This window comes from Canis lupus, chromosome 10, assembly GCF_003254725.2.
Source record: "Canis lupus dingo isolate Sandy chromosome 10, ASM325472v2, whole genome shotgun sequence".
Taxonomy (NCBI): domain Eukaryota; kingdom Metazoa; phylum Chordata; class Mammalia; order Carnivora; family Canidae; genus Canis; species Canis lupus.
This window is the reverse complement of record NC_064252.1, coordinates 44,361,697-44,388,866: the sequence shown is the minus strand read 5'-3', so window position 1 is coordinate 44,388,866 and position 27,170 is coordinate 44,361,697. Positions and strand designations below refer to the sequence as shown.

At 40.5% G+C, this 27,170-nt stretch overlaps 3 protein-coding genes, 1 non-coding gene and 1 pseudogene across 15 annotated transcripts in view; 3 read left to right on the top strand and 2 right to left on the bottom strand.

The window, feature by feature from the left end:
- The window catches only part of TSGA10 (testis specific 10), a 129,362-nt gene extending 125,889 nt beyond the window's left edge, over window positions 1-3,473 (bottom strand). For 2 of the 5 annotated variants that reach the window (XM_049115465.1, XM_035695994.2), the window contains exon 1: window positions 3,337-3,473. Coding sequence is in view for 1 of the 5 variants with exons in the window: in XM_025464274.3 (XP_025320059.1) it covers window positions 2,989-3,045 (57 nt within the window). In the remaining 4 variants the exon portion in view is untranslated. Of the gene's footprint in view, window positions 1-2,988; window positions 3,114-3,252 lie in introns of those variants that run through there. The other 3 variants (XM_035695995.2, XM_025464296.3, XM_025464274.3) reach the window with 2 other exon arrangements.
- Window positions 3,474-3,725: 252 nt separating this feature from the next.
- On the top strand, window positions 3,726-26,619 carry LIPT1 (lipoyltransferase 1). 6 transcript variants are annotated; one of them, XM_049115466.1, is made up of 3 exons: window positions 4,449-4,514; window positions 5,479-5,547; window positions 25,442-26,619. In XM_049115466.1, exon 3 carries the CDS (start codon window positions 25,443-25,445, stop codon window positions 26,562-26,564), a length of 1,122 nt encoding a protein of 373 aa, XP_048971423.1. In that variant the 5' UTR covers window positions 4,449-4,514; window positions 5,479-5,547; window position 25,442; the 3' UTR covers window positions 26,565-26,619. The 6 variants fall into 6 exon arrangements, with proteins under 6 accessions (XP_025320118.1, XP_025320098.1, XP_048971423.1 ...); XM_025464319.3 differs by lacking the exons at window positions 4,449-4,514; window positions 5,479-5,547 and adding exons at window positions 20,730-20,838; window positions 21,457-21,550; XM_025464333.3 differs by lacking the exons at window positions 4,449-4,514; window positions 5,479-5,547 and adding an exon at window positions 3,726-3,858.
- On the top strand, window positions 3,753-17,217 carry C10H2orf15 (chromosome 10 C2orf15 homolog). Of its 3 annotated transcripts, XM_035695998.2 has the most exons (3): window positions 4,450-4,514; window positions 5,479-5,547; window positions 13,177-17,217. In XM_035695998.2, the coding sequence occupies exon 3, from the start codon at window positions 13,247-13,249 to the stop codon at window positions 13,511-13,513; it is 267 nt and encodes an 88-aa protein (XP_035551891.1). In that variant the 5' UTR covers window positions 4,450-4,514; window positions 5,479-5,547; window positions 13,177-13,246; the 3' UTR covers window positions 13,514-17,217. The 3 variants fall into 3 exon arrangements, with proteins under 3 accessions (XP_035551893.1, XP_035551892.1, XP_035551891.1); XM_035696000.2 differs by lacking the exons at window positions 4,450-4,514; window positions 5,479-5,547 and adding an exon at window positions 3,753-3,858; XM_035695999.2 differs by lacking the exon at window positions 5,479-5,547 and having other exon boundaries at window positions 4,397-4,514.
- Window positions 14,972-17,217, top strand: LOC112670570 (iron-sulfur cluster assembly enzyme ISCU, mitochondrial-like; annotated as a pseudogene).
- Window positions 26,620-26,654: 35 nt separating the features above from the next.
- Window positions 26,655-26,727, bottom strand: TRNAK-CUU (transfer RNA lysine (anticodon CUU)). The gene has a single exon. It is a non-coding gene; the product is annotated as a tRNA-Lys (tRNA).
- Between the last annotated feature and the right edge of the window lie 443 nt (window positions 26,728-27,170).

Sequence of the window (27,170 nt, the reverse complement as noted above, 5' to 3'; positions counted from 1 at the left end):
TTGTTGAATGGTTGTTACAAAGGAGAAAACCTTTTCTTAAGTCTCTTTCTATCAAGGACTCCCTTCAGAATTAGATAAAAGCTGAGTCCTTTCCTCAAGAAAATAAAAACACACACAAAACTTTACAAACAATTTCAGGGGATTCAAGAACTCTCTAAAGTTCTTGTCCACTAGGTTAAGAAGCCCTACAGTATAAACACATCGAAGATTCCTAAGAATGGGTTAATGTTAACTAATGGAGAAAGGCCACAGAGCCAATAAAAGGAAACCCAAATAAACGGTATGTGCACTGTCCGTCCTTTGAGATAAGAGGAAAGCAAGGTCAGGTGAAGATTTAGATAAGAAGGGGTAGAAATTTGGGACACCTGGATGGCTATGCAGTTGGGCTTCTGCCTTAGGGTCGGGCATGATCCTGGAGGCCCGGAATCAAGTCCAACAGCGGGCTCCCTGCTTGGAGCCTGCTTCTGCCTATGTCTCTGCCTCTCTCTGTGTCTCTCATGAATAAATAAATAAAATCTTTAAAAAAAAAAAAAAAAAAAGAAGGGGTAGTAATTTAAAGTCCTGCCTAGTAGAAGTTTCATTTTTTATGAAATAGGAGGTAAGATCATGTGCTAAAAATAAAAAAATATCAATCTTGAGCAAAATATCATGCATATAATACATGCTCAACAAATGTCATCAAATATTTTGATAGGATAATTAAAAATACTGTAGTACTTTATATGGAATTCTGAAATCTGGTTCCACAAAAAGTCTACTTGTTTTCTTTTTGTAAAGCTGTCTCCAAAAGTTTACAGTGATAGACACTGAAGTAGGAAGAAATAGCCTCACTAAAAGAAAAATGTAAAAAAATCACACAGTTCTTTGAGTAATTTTGAGACAGGTTTTTGTACTATAAAAGTAAGTCAAAAAACATTTTGGGAATTCCCTTCAAACAAAACAGTAAAGCCATAATGCTTAAACTTTCTTATGAAAAACAAATAATCTAATTATCCATTCAAACTTAAGCTCCTTATTTCTAATCCAGACTATTCTGTAAAGGAATAACTTGTCTTTTTTAAGGAAAATAAAGCAATGGCCTTAGGAGAAGTATCATTTACCAAGACCTCTAAGAAACATAAGAAGGAGTTAAAGAGTTGTTTTCAAGGGGCTTTCATAAACTAAAAAATATTAATAATAAACATGTTAATCCCATAACTAACACAAATAGAACTACCTTACTAACTAGCTCAATTAAAAAGATTCTTATGAGGCACATATATGAGAAAGTTCACAGCAATGGTTCATGTTTACCAAAAACTGTAAAAACATTAATAGTGGATTAGGTAAACATTAAACAACAAACTAATTACAAGCAACAAGGATAAAACTTAAAAACCTCACATTGAGGGCAGCCCTGGTGGCCCAGCGGTTTAGCGCCGCCTTCAGCCCAGGGTGTGATCCTGGAGACCTGGGATCGAGTCCCAAATCGGGCTCCCTGCATGGAGCCTGCATCTCCCTCTGCCTCTCTCTCTCTCTCTCTCTCTCTCTCTCTGTCATGAATAAATAAATAAAAAATCTTAAAAAAAAAAAAACTCACATTGAGTAAAAAAGCAAACTGAAAAGGAATAGTTACTACAATTCCATTTATATAAAGTTCAAAAACAAGCCAAACTAGAATATGCGGGTTCCTATACAAAGATAGTGAAACTCTAAAGAAAAGCAAGGTAGTGGTTGGTTATCATAAGAAGTAAGATGTAGTAAGGTGGCTACATCTGGGGAGAAGAGAGAGCATGTGATGAGGAAAAAAATGAATAGTAACACCTGCTCTACTTGCCTCTGTATATGGAATACTCTAAAAGCAAATTACTCTAAAACTGATCTAAGCAACTTAAAAAGAAGACAGGAAAAGAGCCAACAGAATCTCTACATCTGATTATATGCCGGACTGTAAGCAGTGATTTCTTTTTTCCAAGTCAACAAAATATATTTTGGAAGCTGCCATTAAATCACACCAAAGTTTATTTTACAGTAAATATTTCATTAATAACGCCTTCCTAGTTACTTCTCATTAATTAAAATTGAATGGTTTAGTCCCTTGAGCAATTAAGATACAAACAAGAATCAGTTTTATCCTGAAGGCAGATTTGGATGTGACACTTTCCATTTATGTTTCTAGTTTCTGGTTTCTAACCTGGTTTCTTCTAGTCGTAAACCAATTATTATCTTATTTTCTTACAGGTTAAAAAGAAAAGTGTAGTTTAAATGCTGAAAACCAGTAGAGGAAACTTAAAACAACGAATATCCTGCGATATAAGGCCCTGTAGTGTAAGAAGGAAAACACGGGGTATATTACCTAAGCACATTTTTCTTGAAGCCTCCATCCTTGACTTTATTTTAAAAAACAAACAAACAATAACAATGTATTCCTTTGTGTAATTAGATGTCCGGTCCATAATCGCCGCAGTTATTCAACTTTAATCTCAAATATTTTTTTTCAAACAAAACCCAGTTTACTCTGCCTTTCCTGTGTATAATCTCTACCGAAAATTACAAGAGACTTTCATGCAAATACCTACGTAATCTCGGCCCTTCACCTCCCAAAGTCTATCAAGAGGCTTAGAAGTGAGAGGCTGGGAGTCGGGAATAGCAGGTTGAATTCCCAAATCTCTGACTTCCAAATTCCTCACCTCCAGTCCAAGCGTTTCTAAACAGAACAGTGTCCCCAACAACCAGGCGGAGAGCTGCGGCAGGAAGCGAAGCGGTCACCATAGGAACTGGGCTCAACCCGAAGCGCCCAAGAAACGACAACAGGGGCAAAGTTTGCTCCCGGTGGGCTTCCCTGGACCACAGCTCTGCCCGCTGCCGTCCCTCGCAGCCAGTCAGGCAGCGAACTCCCGCTTCGGAGGTCACCCACGGCCTCTAATCCCCGTCACACGCGCCCGGATGCGGGGCCTTCCGACCCAGGGGCTGCTTTACCCCAACCCGGCGCAACCCTGCTGCCTCTACCTGGAGCTCCGAGTCCCTCCCCGGGCTCCTCCGCCCGACATCCTCCCCGGAGCTCATCGCGACGACTGGCGGGCCACCGCCGGCGCCAGGGATCCAGGCCCCTCCCCGTCTCCATCCTCCGCCCCTTTCCCCTCCCTTCCCACCCCTATTTGCGGCCTGGCTCCGCCCCGGCGGAGGCAGAGGAAGGCGGGACCCGGGGGGAAGGAGGCGGGGGCGGTTAGCGCCGGTCGGCGCCGCCGTCGGCCCCGCCCTCACGCTCCGTACCTGAGGGGGGCTCGTCCTCCACCTCCCCGGCGCCTTCGCTCCGCTTCCGTCGCGCGCGCCCCCAGTTCCCGTGCGCACGCGTACCTGGCTCGCCTCTCTCTCTCGCGGGGACTACAGCCGTGCGTGCGCAGCCACGCACGTAGCGACGCGTATGTCCACCTGCCCACCGTACAGGGCGCGGAGCAGACGCCTCTTCCTGGTCCATCCGCGCCGCGCAGGCGTACGACCACGCAGGGCCTAGACGTCCCACCCGAGCGTCCCGTCTCCTAGTAACCAGCCGCTGGCCGCTTCTCCACAGCTTAATTCTTACTCCCTGCCTGTGGCTGCCGCACCTGGATGGAACGCGCATGCGCAGGGCTGTATCTCCGCCTGCCTTCTTCCCTCCGCTCTTGGAACACCTGTTGCTTTGCTGTTGCAGTTTTGTGGCATTTTTTCCCCCTCGGGATACGGTGTCGTTCTGGACCCACGTTCAGTGAACTCGTTACTCCCTTTAGGGCGCTGGAAGGTTGCTGAGCTCTCCTGGCGTAACCAGGAGCCGGTTTTCGGGGAGTCTCCTAGGTCGGGTCCTGCTGCTGCAGCCTCTCCGGAGAGAGCAGTTCTGTCCGGGTAAGCGCCTGCAGCCGGGGGAGCCATGACCCACGACCCGGTCAGCCCTGCACCAGTCAGCCATGGCTGAATCGGGAGGTGGCACAACTCGTAATGAAAAGGCGCAGATCCCTGACCGGTGTTCTTCTCCACGTGCCAGTTCCCCCAAAGACCTCTTTCCAGAAAAACTGGTGATGGTTAACAAAAGGGGAAAGGGTATACTATCTCACTTGATATTTAATATTGTATCGATCGTTTGCCTGTTTAACACCATCTGCATTTGTCTTCTCCCGAGCGGGAGCCTTCAGTTTTGGAACACTCTTTTAATTTAACCAAGTGTAACATTATCGGCCATCCAACTATGTTAAAATCCATCGCCTTACCTAAAAGTAGAGGAATGAGCTTTTTAGTGAAAAAGAATGAGGATTGCATTCCTCTGCCAAATTTTGGGAGCCCGGCTTGAAAAGAAATCCTATTTTTAACATTTCTTAATATTAATCTGTCCTAACCCAAAGGCTTCTAAATTCTAATGGCTTTATCGCCGTATCTTTTCCTACAGGTGAAATAGTTAACTAGATTTTTATAGCTGTTCTCTGATGATCTTGATAAAGTTTGCACCTCTGTATTTCAAAAGTAATTTCACATTTGAAGAGATTAGCAATTCCTGTTTTTGCCAGGTGAGTACTCATTTCTCTCTCCCTCCACAGTATGTTATTGGCAGTCATAAATACACGTTAGAACAAATTTCTTCGTAAAAGTACGTTTAATTATGAGTGCCGTTATTTTTCCCCATCTCCGATTTCTTCATTATTTATGTTGTTACATCTTCTAGTTTGTAGCATTTATTTTCAGCTATTATATACTTTCAGCTAAGTATAGCTAGTCACTAAATAATCTGAGTGTCTGTGTTCTTTTAAACAAGGAAGTCAGAGGTGCCATAATTATATTTCCTCTGAAGTCAGAGATGCCATAACTATATTTCCTCTGAAATATAATTATGCCTGATAAAATAAGTTACAAAGAAACATGAACTGGAGTGCCTGGCTAGTAGAGCATGTGACTTGCTTTTGGGGTCGTGAGTTTAAGCCCCATGTTGTGTGTGTTTTTAATTTAAAGTTTTAAAAATTTTGAAATTAGGGGCACCTGGGTGGCTCAGTTGGTTAAGCATTTGCCTTTTGCTCAGGTCATGATCTCAGGGTCCTGGGATCCTGCTCAGGAGGAGCCTGCTTCTCCCTCTCCTTCTGCCCTCCCCCATCCCATCCTCTCTTGCTCTCTCAAATAAATAAGATATTTTTAAAAAAATTTTTTCATTAAAAAAAATGAAGCATGAACTCTCAAAGACCATCCTAAAAAATTATTTTAGGAAGAACATTATGTAATCTCATTTCGTCTCCAGATACTAAGATTGTGAATAAAAGATGTATGAACCTCAAAACTCTCAGAGTTAAAGATTCAGGAGAAAGAAGGAGATTACTAATATGGAAAGTAGGAAATTACTTCCCCTAGGGAAAAAATAAGAAAAGCTTAAGCATTTACGTGCACCTCTAGATGTTACTGAAGACTATTTGCAAACCCTGTAAGGAAAAGGACATTTTAAGGTCAAACTAGGGCATGAAGATTTTCCTTTCTTTCCCTATCAAGGACTGTTGACTTCATCCCCCAACCCAAGAAATTGAACATTTTCTTCCCTCTATGGAAATCCAAAGAGTGGTAAGTGCTCCCTCCTGCCCCAACTAATCCTTTTATAGTACCTGTGCTCTCTTCCCTGTGACAGACACTGCTGTGTAATTCTAAGGTGTGTGTTTTCTATTCCCTTAGTTCCCCTTCATTTTACAAGCTTCACTATGAAAGCCCCAATTTTTTTTTTTTTAAGATCTTATTGATTTATTCATGAGAGACACAGAGAAAGAGGCAGAGACACAGGCAGAGGGAGAAGCAGGCCCCATGCAGGGAGCCCAACGTGGGACTTGATCCCGGGTCTCCAGGATCAGGCCCTGGGCTGAAGGCGGTGCTAAACTGCTGAGCCACCCAGGCTGCCCGAAAGCCCCTATTTCATCTTCTTTTTTCCTATACCTCCTTTGTTCCCTAAGAAAAAAATTGGGGCCCCAATTGAACATATGTTAAGTTGCTTGATGTTGTTCCACAGCTAATTGGTACTCTGTTCATTTTAATATATCTTTTGATACATCTTCAAATTCACTCTTCTTTCCTTTGGCGGCGCTAATCCCATCTCCAGTATTTTTTTTTTTTTTAATGTCAGGATTGTTTTTTCATCTCTGGAAGTTTAAATCTCTTTAATATCTTCCATTTCTAATCTCATCATGCTCATGCTTTGCTCTACCTTCTTGAAAATCTGTAAGATATTTAAAATAGCAATTAAAGTCCTTGTTTGCTAATTATATCACCTGTGTCATTTCTGGGTTTGTTTCTATTAACTAATTTTCTTTTCCTTCTGCTTTTGGGTCATATTTTTCTTCTTGTTTTCATGCCTGGTTAATTTTATTGGCTGCCAGACATTGCAGATTTTATATTGTTGGGTGCTGGAGGTTTTTGTTTTCTTTAAATATATTTAGGCTTTGTTTTGAGGTATAGCAATGTTACTTGGAAACAGTTGTATCCTTTAGAGCTGCCCTTTCAAAAGTAATAACCATTAACTACATGTGGCATTTTTAAATTTATATTAATAAAATTAGATAAAACAAAATTTAGTTCATGTGCGCTATGTACATTTCAAAATCTTAAGCCACATGTGGCTAGTGGCTAATATAGTGGACAATAGAGAATATTTTTATCATTGAGGAAAGTTCTGTTGGACAGCGCTACTTTAGAACCTTGCTTTTAAGCTTTATTAGGTCCAAAATACTCTTTAGGGCTAATCTGGCCCTTTTCTGAGGCCAGTACCTTTCTGGAGACTCTGTTTAGTGTCCTGTGTTGGAGTTCTTTATACTCGGGCTGTGGGAACTCTATTCTTGGCTCTGTGGAAGCTCTACAAACTATTTGGCCTTTTCCTCTTTGGTGGGTTCTTTCCCAGGCCTCAGTAGTTTTCCTTAAGCATGTGTTTTCTGATTAGTATTCAGCCAAAGAATTGTGGGGAATCCTCTGCAGATCTCTGGAGCTCTTTCCCTTACTGAACCTCTCTCTACAAGTTCTAGTGACTTGGCTTCTGCAGGCTCTGAACGCCTGTCTTCTCCACTCACTGAAATAACCAGACATATTTTGAGTTCCCCATCCTCATGTGGCAGCCTAAAATTTCCAGGCAGCGCTTATAGGGCTCACCTTGTTTATTTCCATTCTCCTTCACTGCCTTTTGCCCATTACCTAAAAACCATGTGTTTTGTCTGTTTTTTAATAGTGACTTGTAATTTATTTTTTTTAATTTTTTTTAAATTTATTTATGATAGTCACACACAGAGAGAGAGGCAGAGACATAGGCAGAGGGAGAAGAGGGCTCCATGCACCGGGAGCCCGACGTGGGATTCGATCCCGGGTCTCCAGGATCGCACCCTGGGCCAAAGGCAGGCGCCAAACCGCTGTGCCACCCGGGGATCCCTAGTGACTTGTAATTTAAAAATTGCTTCAGGCTGAGGGAACTGTAAATGCATGAGCCCTAAAGCAGAAGAGGGGTTGGCATAGCATATGCTTAGGAACAGCAATGAGGTCATGGGGTAGAATGAGTGAGAGAGATAGGAGCTTAGATGACACAATGTTAGCTGTTGTATTAGTCTACTATTGCTGCTGTAACAATTTACCAGAAACTTGGTGGCTTTATGCAACATAAATTTAATATCTTATAGTTCTAAGAGGTTAAAAGTCCAAGATGGATCTCACTGGAGTAAAATCAGGATGTCAGCTGGGGTGTATTCCTTCTGAAGGCTCTCAGGAAGAACCCATTTTCTTGTTTTTCCAGCTTCTGCAGGATGCCTGCTTTGTTTGGCTCATGGTGTCCTATCTTCAGAGCCAGCAATGGCCAGTCAGGTCCTTCCCACACTGCATCATTCTCTCTTTCACTTATGAAGACCTTTGTGATTACACTGATAATCAGTGATGAGTCCAGGATTATCTTCCCACCTCAAAATCAGTTGACTGGCAACCATTACTCATCTGCATCCTTGATTTCCCCTGCCATGTAACATATTCACAGGTTCTGGGAATTACGATGTGGACATCTTTGGATACCCTTATTCTGCCTACCATTGGAGACTCAATATATAGAGAATTTAACTTTCACTCTGACATGGAAAGTACCTAGAGCAGAGTGGTGAGCAGAGGATTGATGAGATCTGACTTATGTTTAAAAGGCTCATGCCAGATACAGTTTGAAGAACATGCAATGGGAAGGGTTGGGCAAGAATGGAAACAGAAGCAGAATTCATTGGAGGATGGGATATGGAATATGAAATAGGAGCTAAGAATTATTCCACCAGCAGTGCACAAGATTTCCCATCACCCTCTATTCTCCTTCATTTTCCATATTTCCACCTTTCTAGTGTACCATTCTGATGGTAGTAAACTTGCATTTCTGTGATTCTTAGTAAGTTTGAACATCTCTTTATGTACTCACTATCTATTTGAGATTCTCCAATCTGTGAATTATATTTTTATATCCTTTGCCATTTTTCTATTGGATTTCCTTTTTTCTTGTTGATTTGTAGTTATTTTTATATTCTATTGTAAATCCCTTGTCCGCTTTGTATCGCACATCCTCCATTCTCCATCATTTTAACTTTGTTTATAGTTTCTTTATTCAGTAAATTTCTTAATTGTGGGTACTCTGGTCCATCTGTTTTCTTCAAGAAATCTTTTTCCACCCAAGTTGACAAATATATTGTCCTACATTTTAAAAATTGCATTTATAGTTCTGTGACTCACATTTGGGTCTTTACTGCATTTGGAGCCCACTTTTGTGTGTAAGATAGGGATCCTGCTTTATTTTCATCCACATCATGAGCCAGCATTCACAGTACTATCCTACTTAAGTTCATCTGTTCTATCCCTTTTGTTGTATGGTGCTTTTACCATAAGTAAACTTCTGGCACATAACTAGGTCCATATTAGAACTCTGTCATGTTATCTTGGTCCTTTATTCCTGCACCTGTGCTAAACTATTGTTTATTGTTTTTTGTTTTTACTTTGACTTTGTAGCATATCTTAATGGTAAGGCAAGTCTGTCTGTTGTGTATGTCCATATTTAATTAATTTCTAATGGAACTTTATTCTTCCTTATGCATTCAAGATTTCTTCTTGAATGGCAACCCAAATGCTAGGCCCAAAAGGCTCTAAATACACTTGTTCTCCCTTCATGTCCTCAATATTCCAGACAAGGTGAGACTCAAAGGGCCAAATCTACCCTATTGTATTTGGTTCCTCTATTAAACTGAAATTTAACTTGCTAGTTGAGAACTCTATATGTTACCATTATTTTACCACTATTGATTACAAATTCAGTACTTTGCAGAGTTTTGTTACTATTGTTGAACCTTCAACAGTGCAGAGGCTAGGGGCACCAACTCCCTGCCCATGCAGTCAAAAATCTGCATATATCTATCAATTCCCCAAAAACTGAATTACTAATAGCCTACTGCTGACTGGAAGCCTTGCCAATAATACAAAACTCATATTTTGTTATATATATATATTCTCTCCTGTATTCTTATAAGTAAGCTAGAGAAAAGTTTATTAAGAAAATCATAAGAAATACATTTACATTACTATGCCATATTTATTGAAAAAAATTTGCATGCAGTTCAAACCTGTGTTCAAGGATTAATTGTATATTATTTTTAACTTTTTTTCAACTTTGCATTTTGACACAGTTTTAAACATACAGAAATTTAACAATTACTATTTTTTTATCCTTTGGATAAAACCTAGTAATGCAAGTGCTGGGTTGTAGGGTAGTTCTATTTTAAACTTTTTGAGGAACCTCCACACTGTTCCCAGATTGGCTGTTCCAGTTTGCATTCCTACCAACAGTGCACAAGGGTTCCCCTTTCTCCACATTCTCACCAACATATATTGTTTCCTGAATTGTTCGTTTTAGCATTCTGACTGGTGTGAGGTGATATCTCATTATGGTTTTGATGTGTATTTCCCTGATAACCGAGTGATATTGAGCATTTGTGGTCTGAAAATATGCATGGTATAAGCTCAGTCTTTTTGTACTGTTTGAGTCCTGATTTGTGACCCAGTATATGATTTGTTCTGGAGAAAGTTCTGTGTGCACTCAAAATGAGTATGTATTCTGCTGCTTTAGGATGAAATGTTCTGGGTATATCTGTTAAGTCCATCTGGTCCAGTGTCATTAAAAGCCTTTGTTCCTTATTGATGTCCTCAGATGATCTGTCCATTGCTGTTAAGTGGGGTGTTAAAGTCCCCTACTACTATGTATTATTATCAATGTGTTTAATTTTGTGACTGATTTATACATTTGGTTGCTCCCTAGTTTGTGGCCTACATATTTACAATTGTTAGATCTCTTTGTGTCCCTCTTCATGTCTTATTACAGTCTTTGGTTTAAAATCTAGTTTGTCTGATGGCTGGCCACTCCAGCTTTCTTTTGATGTTCAGTAGCGTAATAAATGGTTCTCTATCCCCTCACTTTCCAACTGGAGGTGTCTTTGGGTCTAAAATGAATCTTCTGGGGTCAGCATGTCAATGGGTCTTGTTCTTTTACTCATTCTGATGTTTATGTCTTTTGATTGGAGCAGTTCATTAGTATTCAGAGTGATTATTGAAAGATATGAATTTAGTGTCATGGTGTTACCTGTAAAGTTTCTATTCCTGCCAATTGCCTCTGTTCCTTTTGGTCTTTGTTACTTTTGGTCTCTCTCTCTGCTCAAAGGGTCCTCTTTAATATTTCTTGCAGAGCTGGTTTAGTGTTCACAAATTCCCTTAGTTGTTTGTTTTGTTTTTGTCTTGGAAACTCTTTATCCTCTATTCTGAATGACAGCCTTGCTGGATAAAGCATTCTTGGCTAGAAATGCCGCTGACTTTTGTGTGCTGACTGCATCCTACAACTTTGCCAAATTCATTTATTAGCTCCAACAGTTTTTTTGTGGAGTCTTCAGAGTTTTCTATCATATAAAATCATATCATCTGTGAATAGAAGTAATTTTACTTCTTTTCCAATTTGTGTGCCTTTTATTTCGTTTTGCTCTGGCTAGAACTTCTAGTACTATATTATATAGAAGTGGTGAAAGTGGGCATTCTTGCCTTATTCCTGATTTTAAAGGGAAAGCTTTCACTATTGAGTATGCTATTTGCTGTGGGTTTTTCATATTATGGCATGTATTATGTTGAGGTATTTTCCTTCTTTTTCTGGTTTGTTGGTTTTATCATGAAAGTTTGTTGAATTTTTATCAAATATTTTTCTGCAATTGAAATGATTGTGTGATTCTTTTCTTCATTCTGTAATGTGATATGTTGATCAATTTTCATATATTGAGCCTTTCTTGCATTGTAGGAATAAACCCACTTGGTCAGGGTTTGTTAGTATTTTGTTGAGACTTTTTGTATTAATGCACACTAGGAATGTTGGTCTCTAGGTTTGTTTTTTTGTAGTGCCTTGCCTGGCTTTTATATCAGGGTAACACAGAATGAGTTAGAAAGTATTCCCTCCTCTTCAATGTTTGGAAAAGTTTGAAAAATCTTGGTATTAATTCTTTAAATGTCTGGTAGAATTCGCCAGTGATGCCATCTGGTCCTGGGCTTTTCTTTGCCAAGAGTTTTTTGGTTACCGATTCAATCTCCTTAGTAGTCGTAGGTCTTTTCAGATTTTCTGTTTCTTCATCACAGTCTTGGTAGGTTTTGTTTCTAGGAATTTGTCCATTTCAGCTAGAATATTCAATTTGTTGGCATACAACTTTTCAGAACACTCTCTTATAATTCTTTTTATTTCTGTAGAATCAGTAGTAATGCCCCACTTTTCATTTCTAATTTTAATAATTTTAATCTTCTCTCTTTTTTCCCTAGTCCATCTAGTTAAAGTTTTGCCAATTTTGTTGATCTTTTAAAGAACCACCTTTGGTTTCATTGTGTTTTGTTGTTTTCCTGTTTTTTATTCATCTGCTCTAATCTTTATTATTCCCTTCCTTTTGCTATGAGTATAGTTTTTTATTCTTTTTCTAGTTCCTTAAGTTACAAAGTTAGGTTGATGTTTTAAGATCTGTCTTGTTTTTTTTAATGTGTTTATAAGCTATGAATTACCCCCTTTAGCATCGATTTAGCTGCATCCAATAAGTTTTGATATGTTGTAATTTTGTTCAAATTCATCCCTAAGTATTTTCTAATTCCCCTTGTGATTTCTTCTGGTCCAGTGGTTGTTAAAGAGTGTGCTAATTTCTACAGATGTGTAAATTTTCATGTTTTACTTCTGTTAGTGATTTCTACCTTCAATCTGTTGCAGTCAGAGAGGATACCTTGTATGATATCTATCTTTTAAAATCAGTTGAGACTTGGGGTGCCTGGGTGGCTCAGTTGATTAAGCAGCTGGCTCTTGATTTCAGCTTAGGGCATGATCTCAGGGTCCTGGGATCAAGCCCCACAGAGGGCTCCACACTCAGTGGGGAGTCTGCTTGAGGACTCTCTCTCTCCCTCTCCTCCTGCCCCTCCCCTTGCACATTCTGTGTGTGTGTGCACGGGTGTGTGTCTCAAAAAAAAATCTATAAAAGAAATTGAGACTTAATTTGTGTCCTAACATATAGTCTGTCCTGGAAAATATCCCAAGTGCACAGGAGAATGTGTATGCTATTGTTGAGTAGAGTGTTCTTATAAATGTTTGTTAAATCTGTTTGGTTTAATCTGTTAAGTCCTCTCTTTCCTTATCTTTTATCTAGTTCTATCCACTATTGAAAGTGGAGTATTGAAGTCTCCAACTATCATTATAGAACTAACTGCCTATTTCTCTCTTCAATTCCCTATCTGCTTTGTATATTTTGATGGTGTGTTAGTAGGTGGGCAAATGTTTACAATTGTTTGGGCATCTTTTATTTTTGGCAAACACCCAGCAGAGTGTTTGGCCTTCAATAATTATTTCTTTAATCCATTAATAATTTGTTAAAAGTTTTTGATAGCAAAAATGATATAACAGATTAGAGAAGTTCTGTTATTTTCTGAAAGGTGATAAAGCATAAAATCTGGTAAATTCCTTTTTAAAACGACTTTCAGAGAATCTGCAGAACCTGCACACCCTCCCACAAAGGAAATGTAAACATTGAGAGGTGGAAGGCAATTTTACTTTCGTTTTTGGCATCACCACCATGATATTTCATGAAAACAAGCACTGCCATGAGGTTAGTTGAAATTCCCACTGTATTCACTTGTTATCATTTCTTTTCCAAGCAATCAAGTTGAAGAAACGTTTCTGCTACTTACAAAGGTACCTGCAAACTATATTTATTCAACCATCCCAATGGGATTTTCCCTTGGTAAACCTGCTACTCAGGTATCTGCTATATGTATGGATTCAAAAGTGGATGATCATTTGATGCGACGGACTGAGAAAAGCAAGTTGGAACCAGTGTTATTTCAAAACACCAAGAAAATAAGATTAGAAGACACAAACCAAGAAAACTTTACAAGAAACAAAGAGATTTCAGGATGTCTTTCAGAGAAAACCTTGGGTTCTGTCGTATATGTTAAAGAAAGTGATGGAATAGAAATGACAGATGTGGAATGAAATATTTGTACCTACTGCCAAAGAAATGAGAATTTGCTTTTGACTAAGAGAACATGTTGAATGACAACTTAACCTTATTAGGAAAACCTAACAACATGAAGAAAGACAATTGCATATTTTTCACTATTTATGAATCACCTTAGACTGGACTTTTTAAATACATACTCAAAAATGTTGTTTTGGGGGAAAAGCTTTCCAAAATTCAAAGCAAAATTCTCTGGTATTCTATCCTTGTCACAAAAATTAGAATTTTTGAAGAACAGTATTTAAATGGTACCAAAATATTTTAATCATGTATTTCTTTAACAAGTGATCAAAAAAACAGTGCCCAAACAATTTGACATCTGTATTTCACACTATGTGTGATGTACTGATTTTGTAATATTTCCAATTTGGGATTCTGCTTTAGGGTACTTTTTCTTCCAGCATTTTTGCATTTCTGTTCTGTAAAAGATCACTTCAGGTAAACTCTGCAAAAGGCCAGTAAATTACATACCTGGAAAAGCATTTCATATTTTAAATCATCCTTTTAAAACTGTTTTCCCTCCACATTGAATCTATTTCAGGATTACTAAATAGTTATTTCCAAATATAGTAGTTTATCTTATAAATACTACCATTTTATTTTATTTTATTTTTTATTTTTTTTAAAGATTTATTTATTTTATTCAGAGAGATACTGAGAGGCAGAGACACAGGCAGAGGGAGAAGCAGGCTCCATGCAGGGAGCCCGACATGGGACTCTATCCCGGGTCCCCAGGATCACACCCCAGGCTGCAGGTGGCGCCAAACCGCTGTGCCACCAGAGCTGCCCTAGATACTACCATTTTATACTACCAATATTTAATATAAGAAAACAGCCTAATATTAAAAAAAGTTATTGTTTTATATATATTAGTTTGCCAGTCTTACCATTGGAGACAGCAGTATTTTGGCCCAGGATTGTGAGATAAAATTAAAACCATTTTGTGTCTGGACCTATAGTAACCTGTAATTATATTTATGTTTTGAACATTTTCTTGTACTTTAATATTGGTTATCTCTAATGCCCAATTGTGAGTAGTTTGCAAAATATTCATAAAAACGGAGGAAAATGCATCTTCTTTTAAGAGAAGCAATATTTTATAAATAAGAAAAATATAAATATATCTGTAGGGAATATTGAGCTTAGAGCTAAATAAAATTGTGGAATGGGACATAAGCCAATAAGAGGATGGTTTTTATCATTTACAGAACATAATTCTTTGTGAGAGAAAAAACCTCGAATGTTTCATTTGTTCACCTAACCTGGCACTGTGCTTGTTGCTGGGGATACAGTGGTGAATAAAATAGCCACTGCCATCATAGTGCTTACTGTCTGTCTACCAGGGAAGATAGAACATCAGACAGTAGAGAAGAATTATATAAGATACAAATTATGGGTCTTGCACTTGGCCTGCACAGGCGCAAGCCCGGAAGATGGTGTCAGCTGGAGCTGGTGGTCTGAGGCCGGCAGCGTCGGCCTTGCTGCTCCGGAGCCCACACCTGCCTGCCCGAGAACTGTCGGCTCCGGCTCGGCTGTATCACAAGAAGGTTGTTGATCATTATGAAAATCCTAGAAACATGGGGGTCCCTGGACAAGACATCAAAAAATTTTGGAACTGGATTGGTGGGGGCTCCAGCATGTGGTGACTAATGAAATTGCAGATTCAAGTGGATGAAAAGGAGAAGATTGTGGATGCCAGGTTTAAAACATTTGGCTGTGGGTCTGAAATTGCCTCCAGCTCCTTAGCCACTGACTGGGTAAAAGGCAAGACGGTGGAGGAAGCCTTGACCATCAAGAACACCGACATCGCCAAGGAGCTCTGCCCTCCCTCTGTGAGAAACTGCACTGCCCTATGCTGGCCGAAGATGCAATCAAGGCTGCCCTCGCTGATTACAAACTGAAACAAGAACCTAAGATAGAAGAGGCAGAGAAGAAATGAGCCCTCAATGAAGTGTCCAGCAGTGTCTGTCCACCCACCACACGATCACTGTAGGCGTTCAGAAGCCCCTCACACTACAGTAAAACAGCTCTGAGACACACAAAGCATTTGCTGGTCACATGGTGGCTCCAATGCAAGCAAAATACACAGTTTATTCGATCCAAGTCCTGTGCTTTCTTTCAGCCCACTTTATCGCCTTAATCCAGTTTGTGTATATTTTGAATTGTGTGCATGGCCTCAAAACTGAAATCAATCACGAAGTCTCAAGTGTATTTAGTCCACAAAGTGTGCAAATACCTAATCTCACCTGAATCTATCTTGAGGAAGATTACCAGTAGAAGGCCTTGGTATGATTATTTGATAGAACTAATGGTACATAAAACATTTACATATATATATATATATGTATGTATATATATATATATAATAAAGGAATGTAAGATCATGTTAAAAAAAAAGATACAAATTATGATGTGCCATGGAGAAAAAGTAAAATGTTCAGAGGGACAGGAGATGTAACACATAAACTTAATTTTTAATTGGAACTAGGAAGGTTTCTCTAAGGTCATGTCATTTATAGCTTTTGCAGTGACAAAGTTGTCTAAGTAAGATGATGGTAATGATCAGGGTCTTGAGAAGGGGATAGAGTTCAGGTGAAGGTTAGCAGGACAGAATGATGGTTTGAAAGTGAGAAGTGAGGAAAAGAAAGGATTTCTTCCTAAAGAGACTATGCATGGAAGTTCCCTGGGAAAAAAAAACTGAGCTCATGAGTACAGTTTTGGCACCTAACCCAGTTTCCAAGGCAAGTAGACAGTTTTATGTATGGAACTAAAAATAGAAATTTTGAAGTTGTATGCAGAAGTGGTATTTAAAGCCTTGGGAATGAGTGAGATTGCTCAAGGTGAATGTATAGTGTGAGCTAAGTCCTGATGAACTCTTTAACATTTAGGAGCTGGTCAGCATGGGGGGAACTGGCTAGGGGAACTAAGGAGTTCTTAGTAAGATGATAGAAAACTAATACAAGGTAATGTCAAGATTGCCCACAGTAGTTGTTAAGGTGGAAGTGTTAATTGAAAGTATGGAAAGGTCCATTGGATTTAGCAATCTGAGATGTCATAGTAAGCTTATCAACCCACTGCCCTTTTTAACAGGGGCTTGGCTCAGATATTTACAGCCTTGTTTTTCATCTTCATGAATGTCAAACGGGACTTTTGATAGTCATGTTGGATACTGAATTTGGGATGATCTTTGTGCATGATGCCTCCTGCACTGCAAGGTGTCAAATATGGTAGCACACTCTAGTCATTGAGACAATAAAAAAATGCAAACATTAATTATCCTCATTGAGAACCATTGCTGCTAAGGCAACAGAAAATTGTAATCCCCAAATCCAGTCTAAGCCATAGTTTTAGCAGCACACTTCAGAAGGGAAATCCACAAAGAGCTTCCTGGAAGAGGTGCAATGGAACAAGCTTAATAAGGACAACTCAATTAGATGTTTTGGGAGAATTCTATGAGTGGTATCTTAAAGTGAGCACTTTTCAGAGTTCTTTTTTTTTTCTGTTTCTAATAAATTCTCCATATTAAAAAAAGTATACAGTTCAACAGAAATAAGGATGTTAGGAGATTTTAAATCCAACAGATCCATAAAATAAGTTATCTAAACCTATTATACATGCATTGGTTTTACATCAATGGTGTTGTCATGGATGCTAATAATAAAAGCTTTCATTTTATTAAGCTAATGTGTGACTGTCTTAATTAGGACTTCCTAGAAGCTGCCTGAGAGGGATTCAGGTGCACATGACTTTTGAGAGTGTGCTCTTTAGGAAAAACTTGTAAGCAAGTAAAAGAAGCAAGATAAGGAAATAAGAAGAGTCAGCTAACGATGAGAGCTCAGATAAGTTTTCGGCCTGATCCACAGGGTGCTCTGGAAGGATCATACAGCATAGTTGTCCTATTATTCACATTGAGGCAAAGGGTACAGCTACTATACCCAATACCAGTCAGGCCTTAGTTGCCACTACAAGCCAAAGAGGGAGGTTAGAGGAGCAGAGAGGTGGCATGACTCACTCAGGTGTCTCTGGGCACGACAGCTCCTACACTCACAGCAGCTAGAGAATGGATGCATGGACTAAGATAAAGGGGACTTGTCCGGCTGGAGCACTAGCAGTCTTCATTACAGTGTCATTACATATTACTATTTTCCTTTTATTTTGAAACAATCTCAAATTTACAGAAAAGTTGCTAGAACAAAGGCCTTCCCCTCTCCCCACAACCATTTGAGAATAAGTAGCTGATCTCATTCTTCATCAGCTCTGAATACTTTAATGATTTAAAGAATTTCATTTATTCTTTATTTCTATTTTTAATGGAAATATAATTGACATGACGTATTAGGTTCAGATGTACAACAATTTTTTTTTTAAGATTTTATTTATTTATTCATGAGAGAGAGAGAGAGGCAGAGACACAGGCAGAGGGAGAAGCAGGCTCCATGCAGGGAGCCCGACGGGGGACTCGATCCCAGGTCTCCAGGATCATGCCCCGGGCTGAAGGCCGTGCTAAACTGTTGAGCCACCCGGGCTGCCCAACATAATGATTTTATATACGGATACATTGCAAAATAACACAAGTTAACATCCATCACCACACAGTTACAAATTTTTTCTGTGATGAGAACTTTTAAGATGTACTCTCAGCACCTTCTAAATATATAATTAAATATTCAATATATTTAAATAAGTTAAATATGTAATACAATATTGCTGGGTATATATACCATGCTGTACATTAGGTCCCCAGGACTTTTTTTTTTTTTTAACTTTTATTTACTTATTCATAGACACACAGAGAGGCAGAGATAAGGCAGAGGGAGATGCAGGCTCCACGCAGGGAGCCCAATGTGGGACTCCATCCCGGGTCTCCAGGATCACACTCCAGGCTGCAGGCGGCGCCAAACCGCTGCGCCACCAGGGCCGCCCTCCCAGGACTGTCTTAAAACTGGAAGTTTAGGGAACCCTGGGTGGCGCAGCGGTTTGGCACCTGCCTTGGGCCCAGGGCGCGATCCTAGAGACCCCGGATCGAGTCCTGCGTTGGCTCCCGGTGTATGGAGCCTGCTTCTTCCTCTGCCTGTGTCTCTGCCTCTCTCTCTCTCTCTCTCTCTGACTATCATAAATAAATTAAAAAAAAAAAACAAAACTGGAAGTTTATTCCATTGACCACCTTGACCCATTTTGTCCCCAGCCCACCAAAAAGCACAACTGGTGGAATGGAATTTTGGGGTAGGCGGATTATGAGCGGGAAGTAAGGAAGTACATACTGGATGTGTAGCAAGTCCTTAAAGAAGCTATGTTTTAGAGGGAAGTAGACGGTATGAAAGGTGGAAAAAGTGAGGTCACTGGATGGTTGTTAGGATGAGGCAGAGTTGACGTCTGAGTGTCAGTGGTGAAGGTGAAGTAAGAGAGAGAGTTGAATAACCAGAGGACAGAAGTCTCAGAGCAGGAAGGAAGGAGTGGGATTCTTGAAAACCACCTCAGTAGGGGCGCCTGGATGGTTTAGAGGTTGAGTGCCTTTGGCTCAGGTCGTGATCCAGGGGTCCCAGGATCGAGTCCTGCATCGGGCTCCCTGCAGGGGACCTGCTTCTCTCTCTGCCTCTCTCTGTGTGTGTCTCTCATGAATAAATAAATAAAATATTTTTTAAAAACCTCAGTAGAAAATGAGAGGGAAGAAACTACCATCTCAGATTTCAGAGAAATGAAATTTAGGAAGATGGAATATAAACATAAGGGAAACAGATTTGTGTGGCTATTTTTAATAACTAGGAAAATTCCTACTGGGGCTAACCCTATACAGAATTAATTCCATCTGCGTAATACAAGAAAGGAACTCAGGTGATGTCAATCAAAAGAGTAATGTTACATGAGGAGCCATTGTGTCTTTATTGTAACCTTTTTTTTTTTTTTTTTTTTTTTTTAAGATTTTACTTATTCGAGAAACAGAGAGAGGCAGAGGGAGAAGCAGGCTCCATGCAGGAAGCCCGAGGTGGGACTCGATCCTAGGTCTTCAGGATCATGCCTTGGGCTGAAGGCGGCGCTAAACCGCTGAGCCACCCAGGCTGCCCTATTGTAGCTTTTTAATTGTAACTTTGGAGTCCTGCTCAGCATCACCAAGTTGTGAACACTGGCTGCTTCTTATTCCAAGCATTTCACCAGTTTCTATTCTAACTGAAAAGTTTCATTTCTGAAACTGAAACTGAAAATTAATTTCAATTCAAATTATTTGGGCTCCTCTCATCAAGATGTGGGGGCCCATTGCACCTTTTATCTCTTGCCTGCCTTTGCTGCTGCTTTGGCCAATAGAATGTGGCTGCAGTGCCTCTTCCAAGGCTAGACCTAAACCGAGGTGCCCCAGCGGCCCCTAAGCACCAATTGTCAAGGGTGTGAATAAGACCATCCTGGACCCTCCAGCTTAGCCAACCCTGGTTGAAGAAAGCCCAGGCGAAACCATTGTATAAATGTTAGAAATAAATCATTTGAAGCCGCTGATATTTGAGGCAGTCTATTACGCAGCAGTTAACTGAAACTTTGACTTGCCTGAGGAATTGCCCCCTTTTGGCTGAGCCACAAGGATTTTCTTGCCAGGGCCAATGAAGGACATCACAGATGGGTATTGGCCTAAGTGTGTATTTTCTGACCCACTCCTTCCTGCCAGTTACCATCTCTCTACGAGGAATACCAGCTTATTCCTTTAAATGCAATTTGTCTTCTAACACTGATTCTAGTTTTCTCAGCTTCCAAGTGGACTTGGGTGCCCTCTGGACTGTGAGGAGCTACATAAAGACCTGGCGCCGTGTCTCAAGTTCAGCAGGTGCTTGCTGGCGCTCCGGCCTGGCCTGGCTGCTCGCTGCTCGCTGCTCTGGCTTCCGGGCGCCCTCCCGCTAGCCGCGCTCCGTGCCTGCCCCGTCCAACCTGACACAGCCGCCTCGGGTGACCGCTAGCTCTGGGCTGGCGCGCGGGGACCTCCGTCTGAACCGAGGGCGCTAGGACTGTCCCCGCCTCCACTCCGGCTGGGCGCGGGGCGGGCGGCTCCCAAAGGCCCTCGGGAGGTCGGCGGGCAGGGCCAGACCCAGCGCGGGCCCGCGGCTGCGCAGAGCGAGGCCGGAGCGCCGCCCCGCCCCCCCGCCCCGGCACGGCCCCGCCTCCTCTGGTGCTTCCGGCCGGCCGCGGCGGCGCGGCGCGGGGCGGGGCGGCGCGGGGCGGGGCGGGGCTGAGCGCGCGCACAGCCGCAGGCCTTGGGGCCTCGCGCGGCCTTCCCCCGCCGGATCCCGCGCGCGGCCCTGGACGCGACTGGAGGCGGCAGGTGGGCGAAGCTGGAGGTGGGGCTCGGGGCGGGGGGTGGGGGGGACGCTGAGGCGGGCGGCCCCGCGAGACGGGCGAGGGGAGCTGGGACCCCGAGGCCGGGCGCCGCGCGCGCTGCGCCTCAGGCCGCCGAGCCCGTGTTTGCTCCGCACGTGGGCGGGCGTCTCTCCACGGTTAGGGTACGGCTTAGCCCCACCCAACACGGGAGGGTGGCAGACTAACAGGTGTTGCGTGCCAGCTGGTGCGTTCCCAACAGGGAGCCGAGAAGGCGAAATAAAACATGCGCTTGAGGGATCCCTGGGTGGTGCAGCGGTTTGGCGCCTGCCTTTGGCCCAGGGCGCGAACCTGGAGACCCGGGATCGAATCCCACGTCGGGCTCCCGGTGCATGAAGCCTGCTTCTCCCTCTGCCTGTGTCTCTGCCCCTCTCTCTCTCTCTCTGTGTGACTATCATAAATAAATAAAAATTAAAAAAAAATGCGCGTGGCCGTCGTGGGACTCGGGGTAAGTCACTGTCAGAGTTGTGGCCGAATAATTTAGGTGCTTTTAAGCTGCGGGGCCTAGGAGGATAGGTAGGATTGTTATTATTATTTTCTTTTTGCTTTCTTTTCTGTGTTGAAGAAACACGCTTGGCATTGCAGAATGGTGGTAGCAGTGTCCCCCCTAGAACGCGGATTGTTCTCTGGGGAAGAACTATAAAATCAGTCGTTAAAAGGTGAGAGTAAAAAAATAAAAATAAAAAATAAAAGGTGAGAGTAGTTACATGCAGAGTTGATTTAAAGACACAGCATTTCACCAGGCCGTCAAGGCTGGACTATATCCTGACAATTAAGGAAAGACTGTCATTCAGCTGGAGGTCTCATCTGGTACTGAAGCATTGAATAAAAGAGAGATGCGCCTGCCCCTGGATCCAAGCCTCCTCCAGGAGAGAGAGGGTATCCTGGCTTTAACAGGATCTTTCCAGAGCCCAGAAGTTGAGTAGGTGGTTTCTTCAAGGCTCATCCCATCAGATATTGAAATCCTACAACTCAGTCCTTTTGTTCGGGTTCTCTATTCAAGCAAACTTATGATGCTGGCTTATCAGTATCCTCCACAGTGTTTGGACAGGCTGCTGTGAACGTGCAGTTGATAGCCTGCCGTTCTCTTTGTAAAATTAATAAATTGGCACTTTTTGCAATTCTTCATTCTTCAGGGCTCAGTTGAAATGTTACATCCTCACAAGGACTTTTTTGTTTATGTGTCTAGAACAATTTCTAGCACATAGTAGGTGCTTAGCGTAACTCACTGAGCTCTCTTAGTTTTTACTCAAATGTCACCTTTTAAATAAAGCCTAGCCTGACAATCCTATTTAGAATCACAGCATAGTTCCTTTCACACTTAAATTTCCAATTCCCTCTTACCTAGCTTTACTTTTTCACATAGTCCTTATTGATAAATCAATCCTAAGTGCCTAGAATAATGCCTGTCATGCAATAGATGCAAGATTTGTTGAATTTATACTTTTGCTGTATTACATTCATACTGCATACACAATGCCTGGATGAATGAAGATATTTATATTTTGTGCACTAATAGACCAACTCCCATCAATTCTGGAAGTCTAATAATTTGCGTTTTTGATCAAAGCCAGTATCTTTCATTGTTAACTTATCGAGATAAATGGCACTTTGATGTGTCTTGGTTGGGTATATTTGTACACTTTCCTATTTAAGCTCCTGTTGGGAATACATGTCATATGACAAATATGAGAAGAATAAAGAGGGAAAGATAGGAACTCTGTAACAGTTAACAATGTAGAACATTTCAGTTTGCCAGGCATGAGTACTTTATGAATGTTAACTTATTTAATTCTCTCAACCATTCTGTGAGGTAGGAACATTTTATAAATGAGGCAGTTGAAGCAGCTGCCTTAGGTTATTCAGTTAGTAAGTGGCAGAGCCAGGATTAATAGTTAAGTTCTGTAAGTGACTGCAATTAAAAATACTGTATTGCATATTTGAAAATTGCTAAGAAAGTAGATCTTAAAAATTCTCATCACAAGGGAAAGAAATGTAACTGTGAGGTGATGGATGGTTTTTGTTTGTTTTTGGATTTATTTTTTTAAAGAATTAAATATTTGAGAGGGAGAGAGCACAAGCAGGCAGACTGGGAGAGGCAGAGAGAGAAGCAGCCTCCCCGCTTAGCAGGGAGCCTGATGCAGGGCTCCATCCCAGAACCCTGGGATCATGACCTGAGCCACCCAGACAGCCCAAAGTGATGGATGTTAATTAAAGTTACTGTGATAATCATTTTTCAGCATATACATAGATCATTGTGTTGTGTACTTTAATACAATGTTATATGTCAATTATTTATAAAATGAGGGGGGGAAAACTGTAAGATCTTAATCACTTTGTATCCTGCCATACTCTGCATAGGCAGATGGGTCAGAGCCCTAACCTTAGGGAAGGATAGATCACAAGGTCTTTGAGAATCTCCAGATCCACAGACATCATATATCAGGATCCCACCACCCCTATTCCTTATTGTTTCTCCCTTGGACCACAATGGGAGAGGTTCCCATTTGCTGTCAAGGCTGCTTCCCTATCTGAATTGGATCCCAGCACCAGGACTTTATCAGAGACCTCCTTTCACTGATGTTGCCCTCCCCGCCCCACTACTAGCAGGATCTGAATGTGCTTAGTTCTCTTGCATTAATGTCTGCTACCCTAGTTCAGGCCGTCATTGTCTCCAGCTTGGACAACTGCATTAGTCTGTTAACCAGTCTCCCTGACCCTAGTCTATCTTTTCTTTAATTCATGCTGAACACTGCCCACAGAGGCAGTTCTGTATAATGGCTGACTTAACTCTTGTCTGCTTAAACTCTTCAGTAGATCCCAGCTGCTTTTAGAAAAAGTGCAAATGTCTTAGAATTATATGAATTTGCCTCCTTCCCCTTATCTATTCCCTGGCTATCTTGTGCATAGTAGGCACTCCATAAATATTTGTTCAATGAATAAAGAACTACATCAAAGTCAGTCAAACAGAACCAAGAACAGAGTATAAAGAAAGAAATCCAGGCAGGCTGCAGAGGCTTCCTAGAACAGCATAGCCATAGGTTTCAGTGGAGCTAGAAAACCAATAGTATAACTCCATCCTTGAGGAGAGAGTCTCCAAAACAGGCTTTCCTATTAGATGACTGTCTTCTGGAATATGCTACTCCCATCAATTTGGTAAACACCATCATTATTTCAAGACTCAATATAAGTATCCTCTATTAAACCTCTCCTGACCTTTCTAGACAGAGAAAACATAAATTGGCTTAACTTTTCTATACTGTAATTTATCAAAATGTATCAAGAGTGATGAAAACATGAAGCCTCTTTATTTGTGCTTGTTGGACATTACTTCACTACAAAAAATTCTGTCCTAATTTTGGCCTTTTTTTTTTTTAATCTTTTTTTTTTTTTAATTTTTTTTAATTTATTTATGATAGTCACACAGAGAGAGAGAGGGGGGCAGAGACACAGGCAGAGGGAGAAGCAGGCTCCATGCACCAGGAGCCCGACGTGGGATTCGATCCCGGGTCTCCAGGATCGCGCCCTGGGCCAAAGGCAGGCGCCAAACCGCTGCGCCACCCAGGGATCCCAGTTTTGGCCTTTAATAGCCATTTTATCCCAGTTCTTTTAACCTAAAGGAAAATTATGAGCATCCTAAGAAATAGAATTGGAACAGAATGGTTTCTTTACAAACATAACTAATCAAAATAGTTGATTATTATAGCTAGTATTTTCAGCCTGTTGCCATCAGCACCACTAACAAAAATGTGTAAAGTGTCCAAGCATAATGAAATTGTTCATAGCCTTTCCATTTAACCCCACTACTCTGATTACCTCTTCCCCTAACCTCAGGGGGTCTATCCTAATTAAATATTGATCTAAATAAAAGAATTATATTGATAATAAATGAAGTTTCAAAGTCAAATAGGAATCATTTTTAACGTATAGTAAGGGCTAATACTGAAAAACTAGAAACAACCTAAAGTTACAAACTAAGAGACTGATTAGGTAGTAAACGATAGTGTATCAGACAATGGAATATTACACATTAAAGCTGATGTAATAGATTTAACATTGAATGAAATGACAGTGTGGTTCCAATTTGGAGGTGGAGAGGGATGTGTGTAGTTACATGTGCACAGAAAAAAAAATGGGTAAACAAAATTTTAATTGTGGTTATCTCCAGGAGGTAGTATTATGGATTCTTTTATTTTTGCTCATTTTACTTATATGTATTTTCTCATTTTTCTCAATGAACATATTTTACCTGTGAATTCAAGATAATCTATTTGGCTTTGAGACATATTAAATATGAATTTGGAGATTTTTTGCTTGAAAAATCTGTGCCCTTGTTCTGTTTCAACTGAAATTATCTGAGGTTCGTCTTCATTTATTTCCATTGAGTACTCTGTTACAGAGTTGCTAAAGACTAAGGATAAAGCTAAAAGACAAGAAAAACAACTGGATACTTAAAAAATTTTAGATTAAATAACCAAGAATCAATAGCTAGAAAATGCAATTTGATTTTCTTTTTCCTAATTAATTTGTTTGTCTTCCATTTTTCAAAGCATGCTGATCCCGTTTTCAATGAAGAACTGCTTCCAGTTACTTTGTAACCTCAAGGTCCCAACATCTGGCTTTAAAAACCAAGTAAAAAGTGGGTTCATTTTACAATCAATTTCCAATGATGTTTATCAAAATCTGGCTGTAGAAGACTGGATCCATGACCATATGAATCTAGAAGGCAAGCCAGTTCTTTTCTTGTGGAGAAATTCTCCCTCTGTTGTAATAGGTCGGCATCAGAATCCTTGGCAGGAATGCAACCTGAATCTTATGAGAGAAGAAGGTATAAAACTAGCTCGGAGAAGAAGTGGAGGGGGAGCTGTCTACCATGATATGGGTAATATCAATTTGACTTTTTTTACAACCAAAAAAAAGTATGATAGAATGCAGAATCTAAAATTAGTTGTGAGGGCTCTGAATGCTGTCCAACCCCAGCTGGATGTACAGGCCACCAAAAGATGTGACATTTTACTTGACGGGCAATTTAAAATCTCAGGAACAGCTTCCAAGATTGGCCGGACTACTGCTTATCACCACTGCACTTTATTATGTAGTACCAATAGGACTTTCTTGTCATCTTCGCTGAAAAGCCCTTACCAAGGAATCAGGAGCAATGCCACTACTAGCATACCTTCCATAGTAAAAAATCTTTTGGAAAAAGATCCCACTCTGACCTGTGAAGTACTCATGAATGCTGTTGCTGCAGAATATGCTGCTTATCATCAAATTGATAATCATATTAACCTAATAAACCCAACAGATGAGACCCTGTTTCCTGGAATAAATAACAAAGCCAAAGAACTACAAACCTGGGAGTGGATATATGGCAAAACTCCAAAGTTTAGTATAAACACTTCATTTAATGTATTAGATGAACAGTCACATTTGGAAATTAAAATATTCATAGACATAAAGAATGGAAGGATTGAAACCTGTAATATTGAAGCACCTGATCATTGGTTGCCACTGGAAATATGTGACAAATTAAATTCAAGTTTTATTGGCAGTAAGTTTTGCCCAATTGAAACTACTATGCTCACAAATCTGTTACTTAGAACATGTCCAGGAGATAATGAACTACACAGTAAATGGAATATCCTCTGTGAAAAAATTAAGGGAATAATGTGATTTCAAATAAATTTCTTAATATTAACAAATTTTATAATAAAATGTTTAATATACATTGTATGTCTTTTCTTTTTTCTTTAATAATCTATATACCCAACATGGGGCTTGAACTCACAACCCTGAGATCAAGAGTCACATGCTCTACCAACTGAGCCAGCTAGGCACCCTCATTATATGTCTCTTAAAAAAGACCTAGTCTCTTTCAGTAACTTCTCTATTAGAAATTGTCACCTAGTCTATATTTTCTACTGGCCTGCAGGATACTCTACCTCTTTCTTCATTGATTTTTTTTTTTTTTAAATCTAGCACACATATATCTGCTCCTTTCTCTGTTACCATTGTGGGTATGTATACCATATTCAACACTGTGATCTCTGAGTTTTGTTTTTGCTTTTGTTTTTTTACTTCTAAGGAATATAACCCAGGCTTCTTGTCACCCCTGATACCTTAAACTCTAAAGTTCTTCCTTTGTTTCAATTATATGTAGATGTTTTACAGTGCTATAAATTTATTTTCTCTTAAAATTTTTAAATAACATTTTTTCTAGCTTTATTGTAAGAATACAGTAATACATACGAAATATGTCTTGACGGTTATTAGTAAGGC

What these genes read in the sequence shown, in the direction of transcription:
- C10H2orf15 (XM_035696000.2), top strand. Translation starts at nt 13,247, where the DNA reads ATGGGATTTTCCCTTGGTAAACCTGCTACTCAGGTATCTGCTATATGT.
- LIPT1 (XM_025464333.3), top strand. Translation starts at nt 25,443, where the DNA reads ATGCTGATCCCGTTTTCAATGAAGAACTGCTTCCAGTTACTTTGTAAC.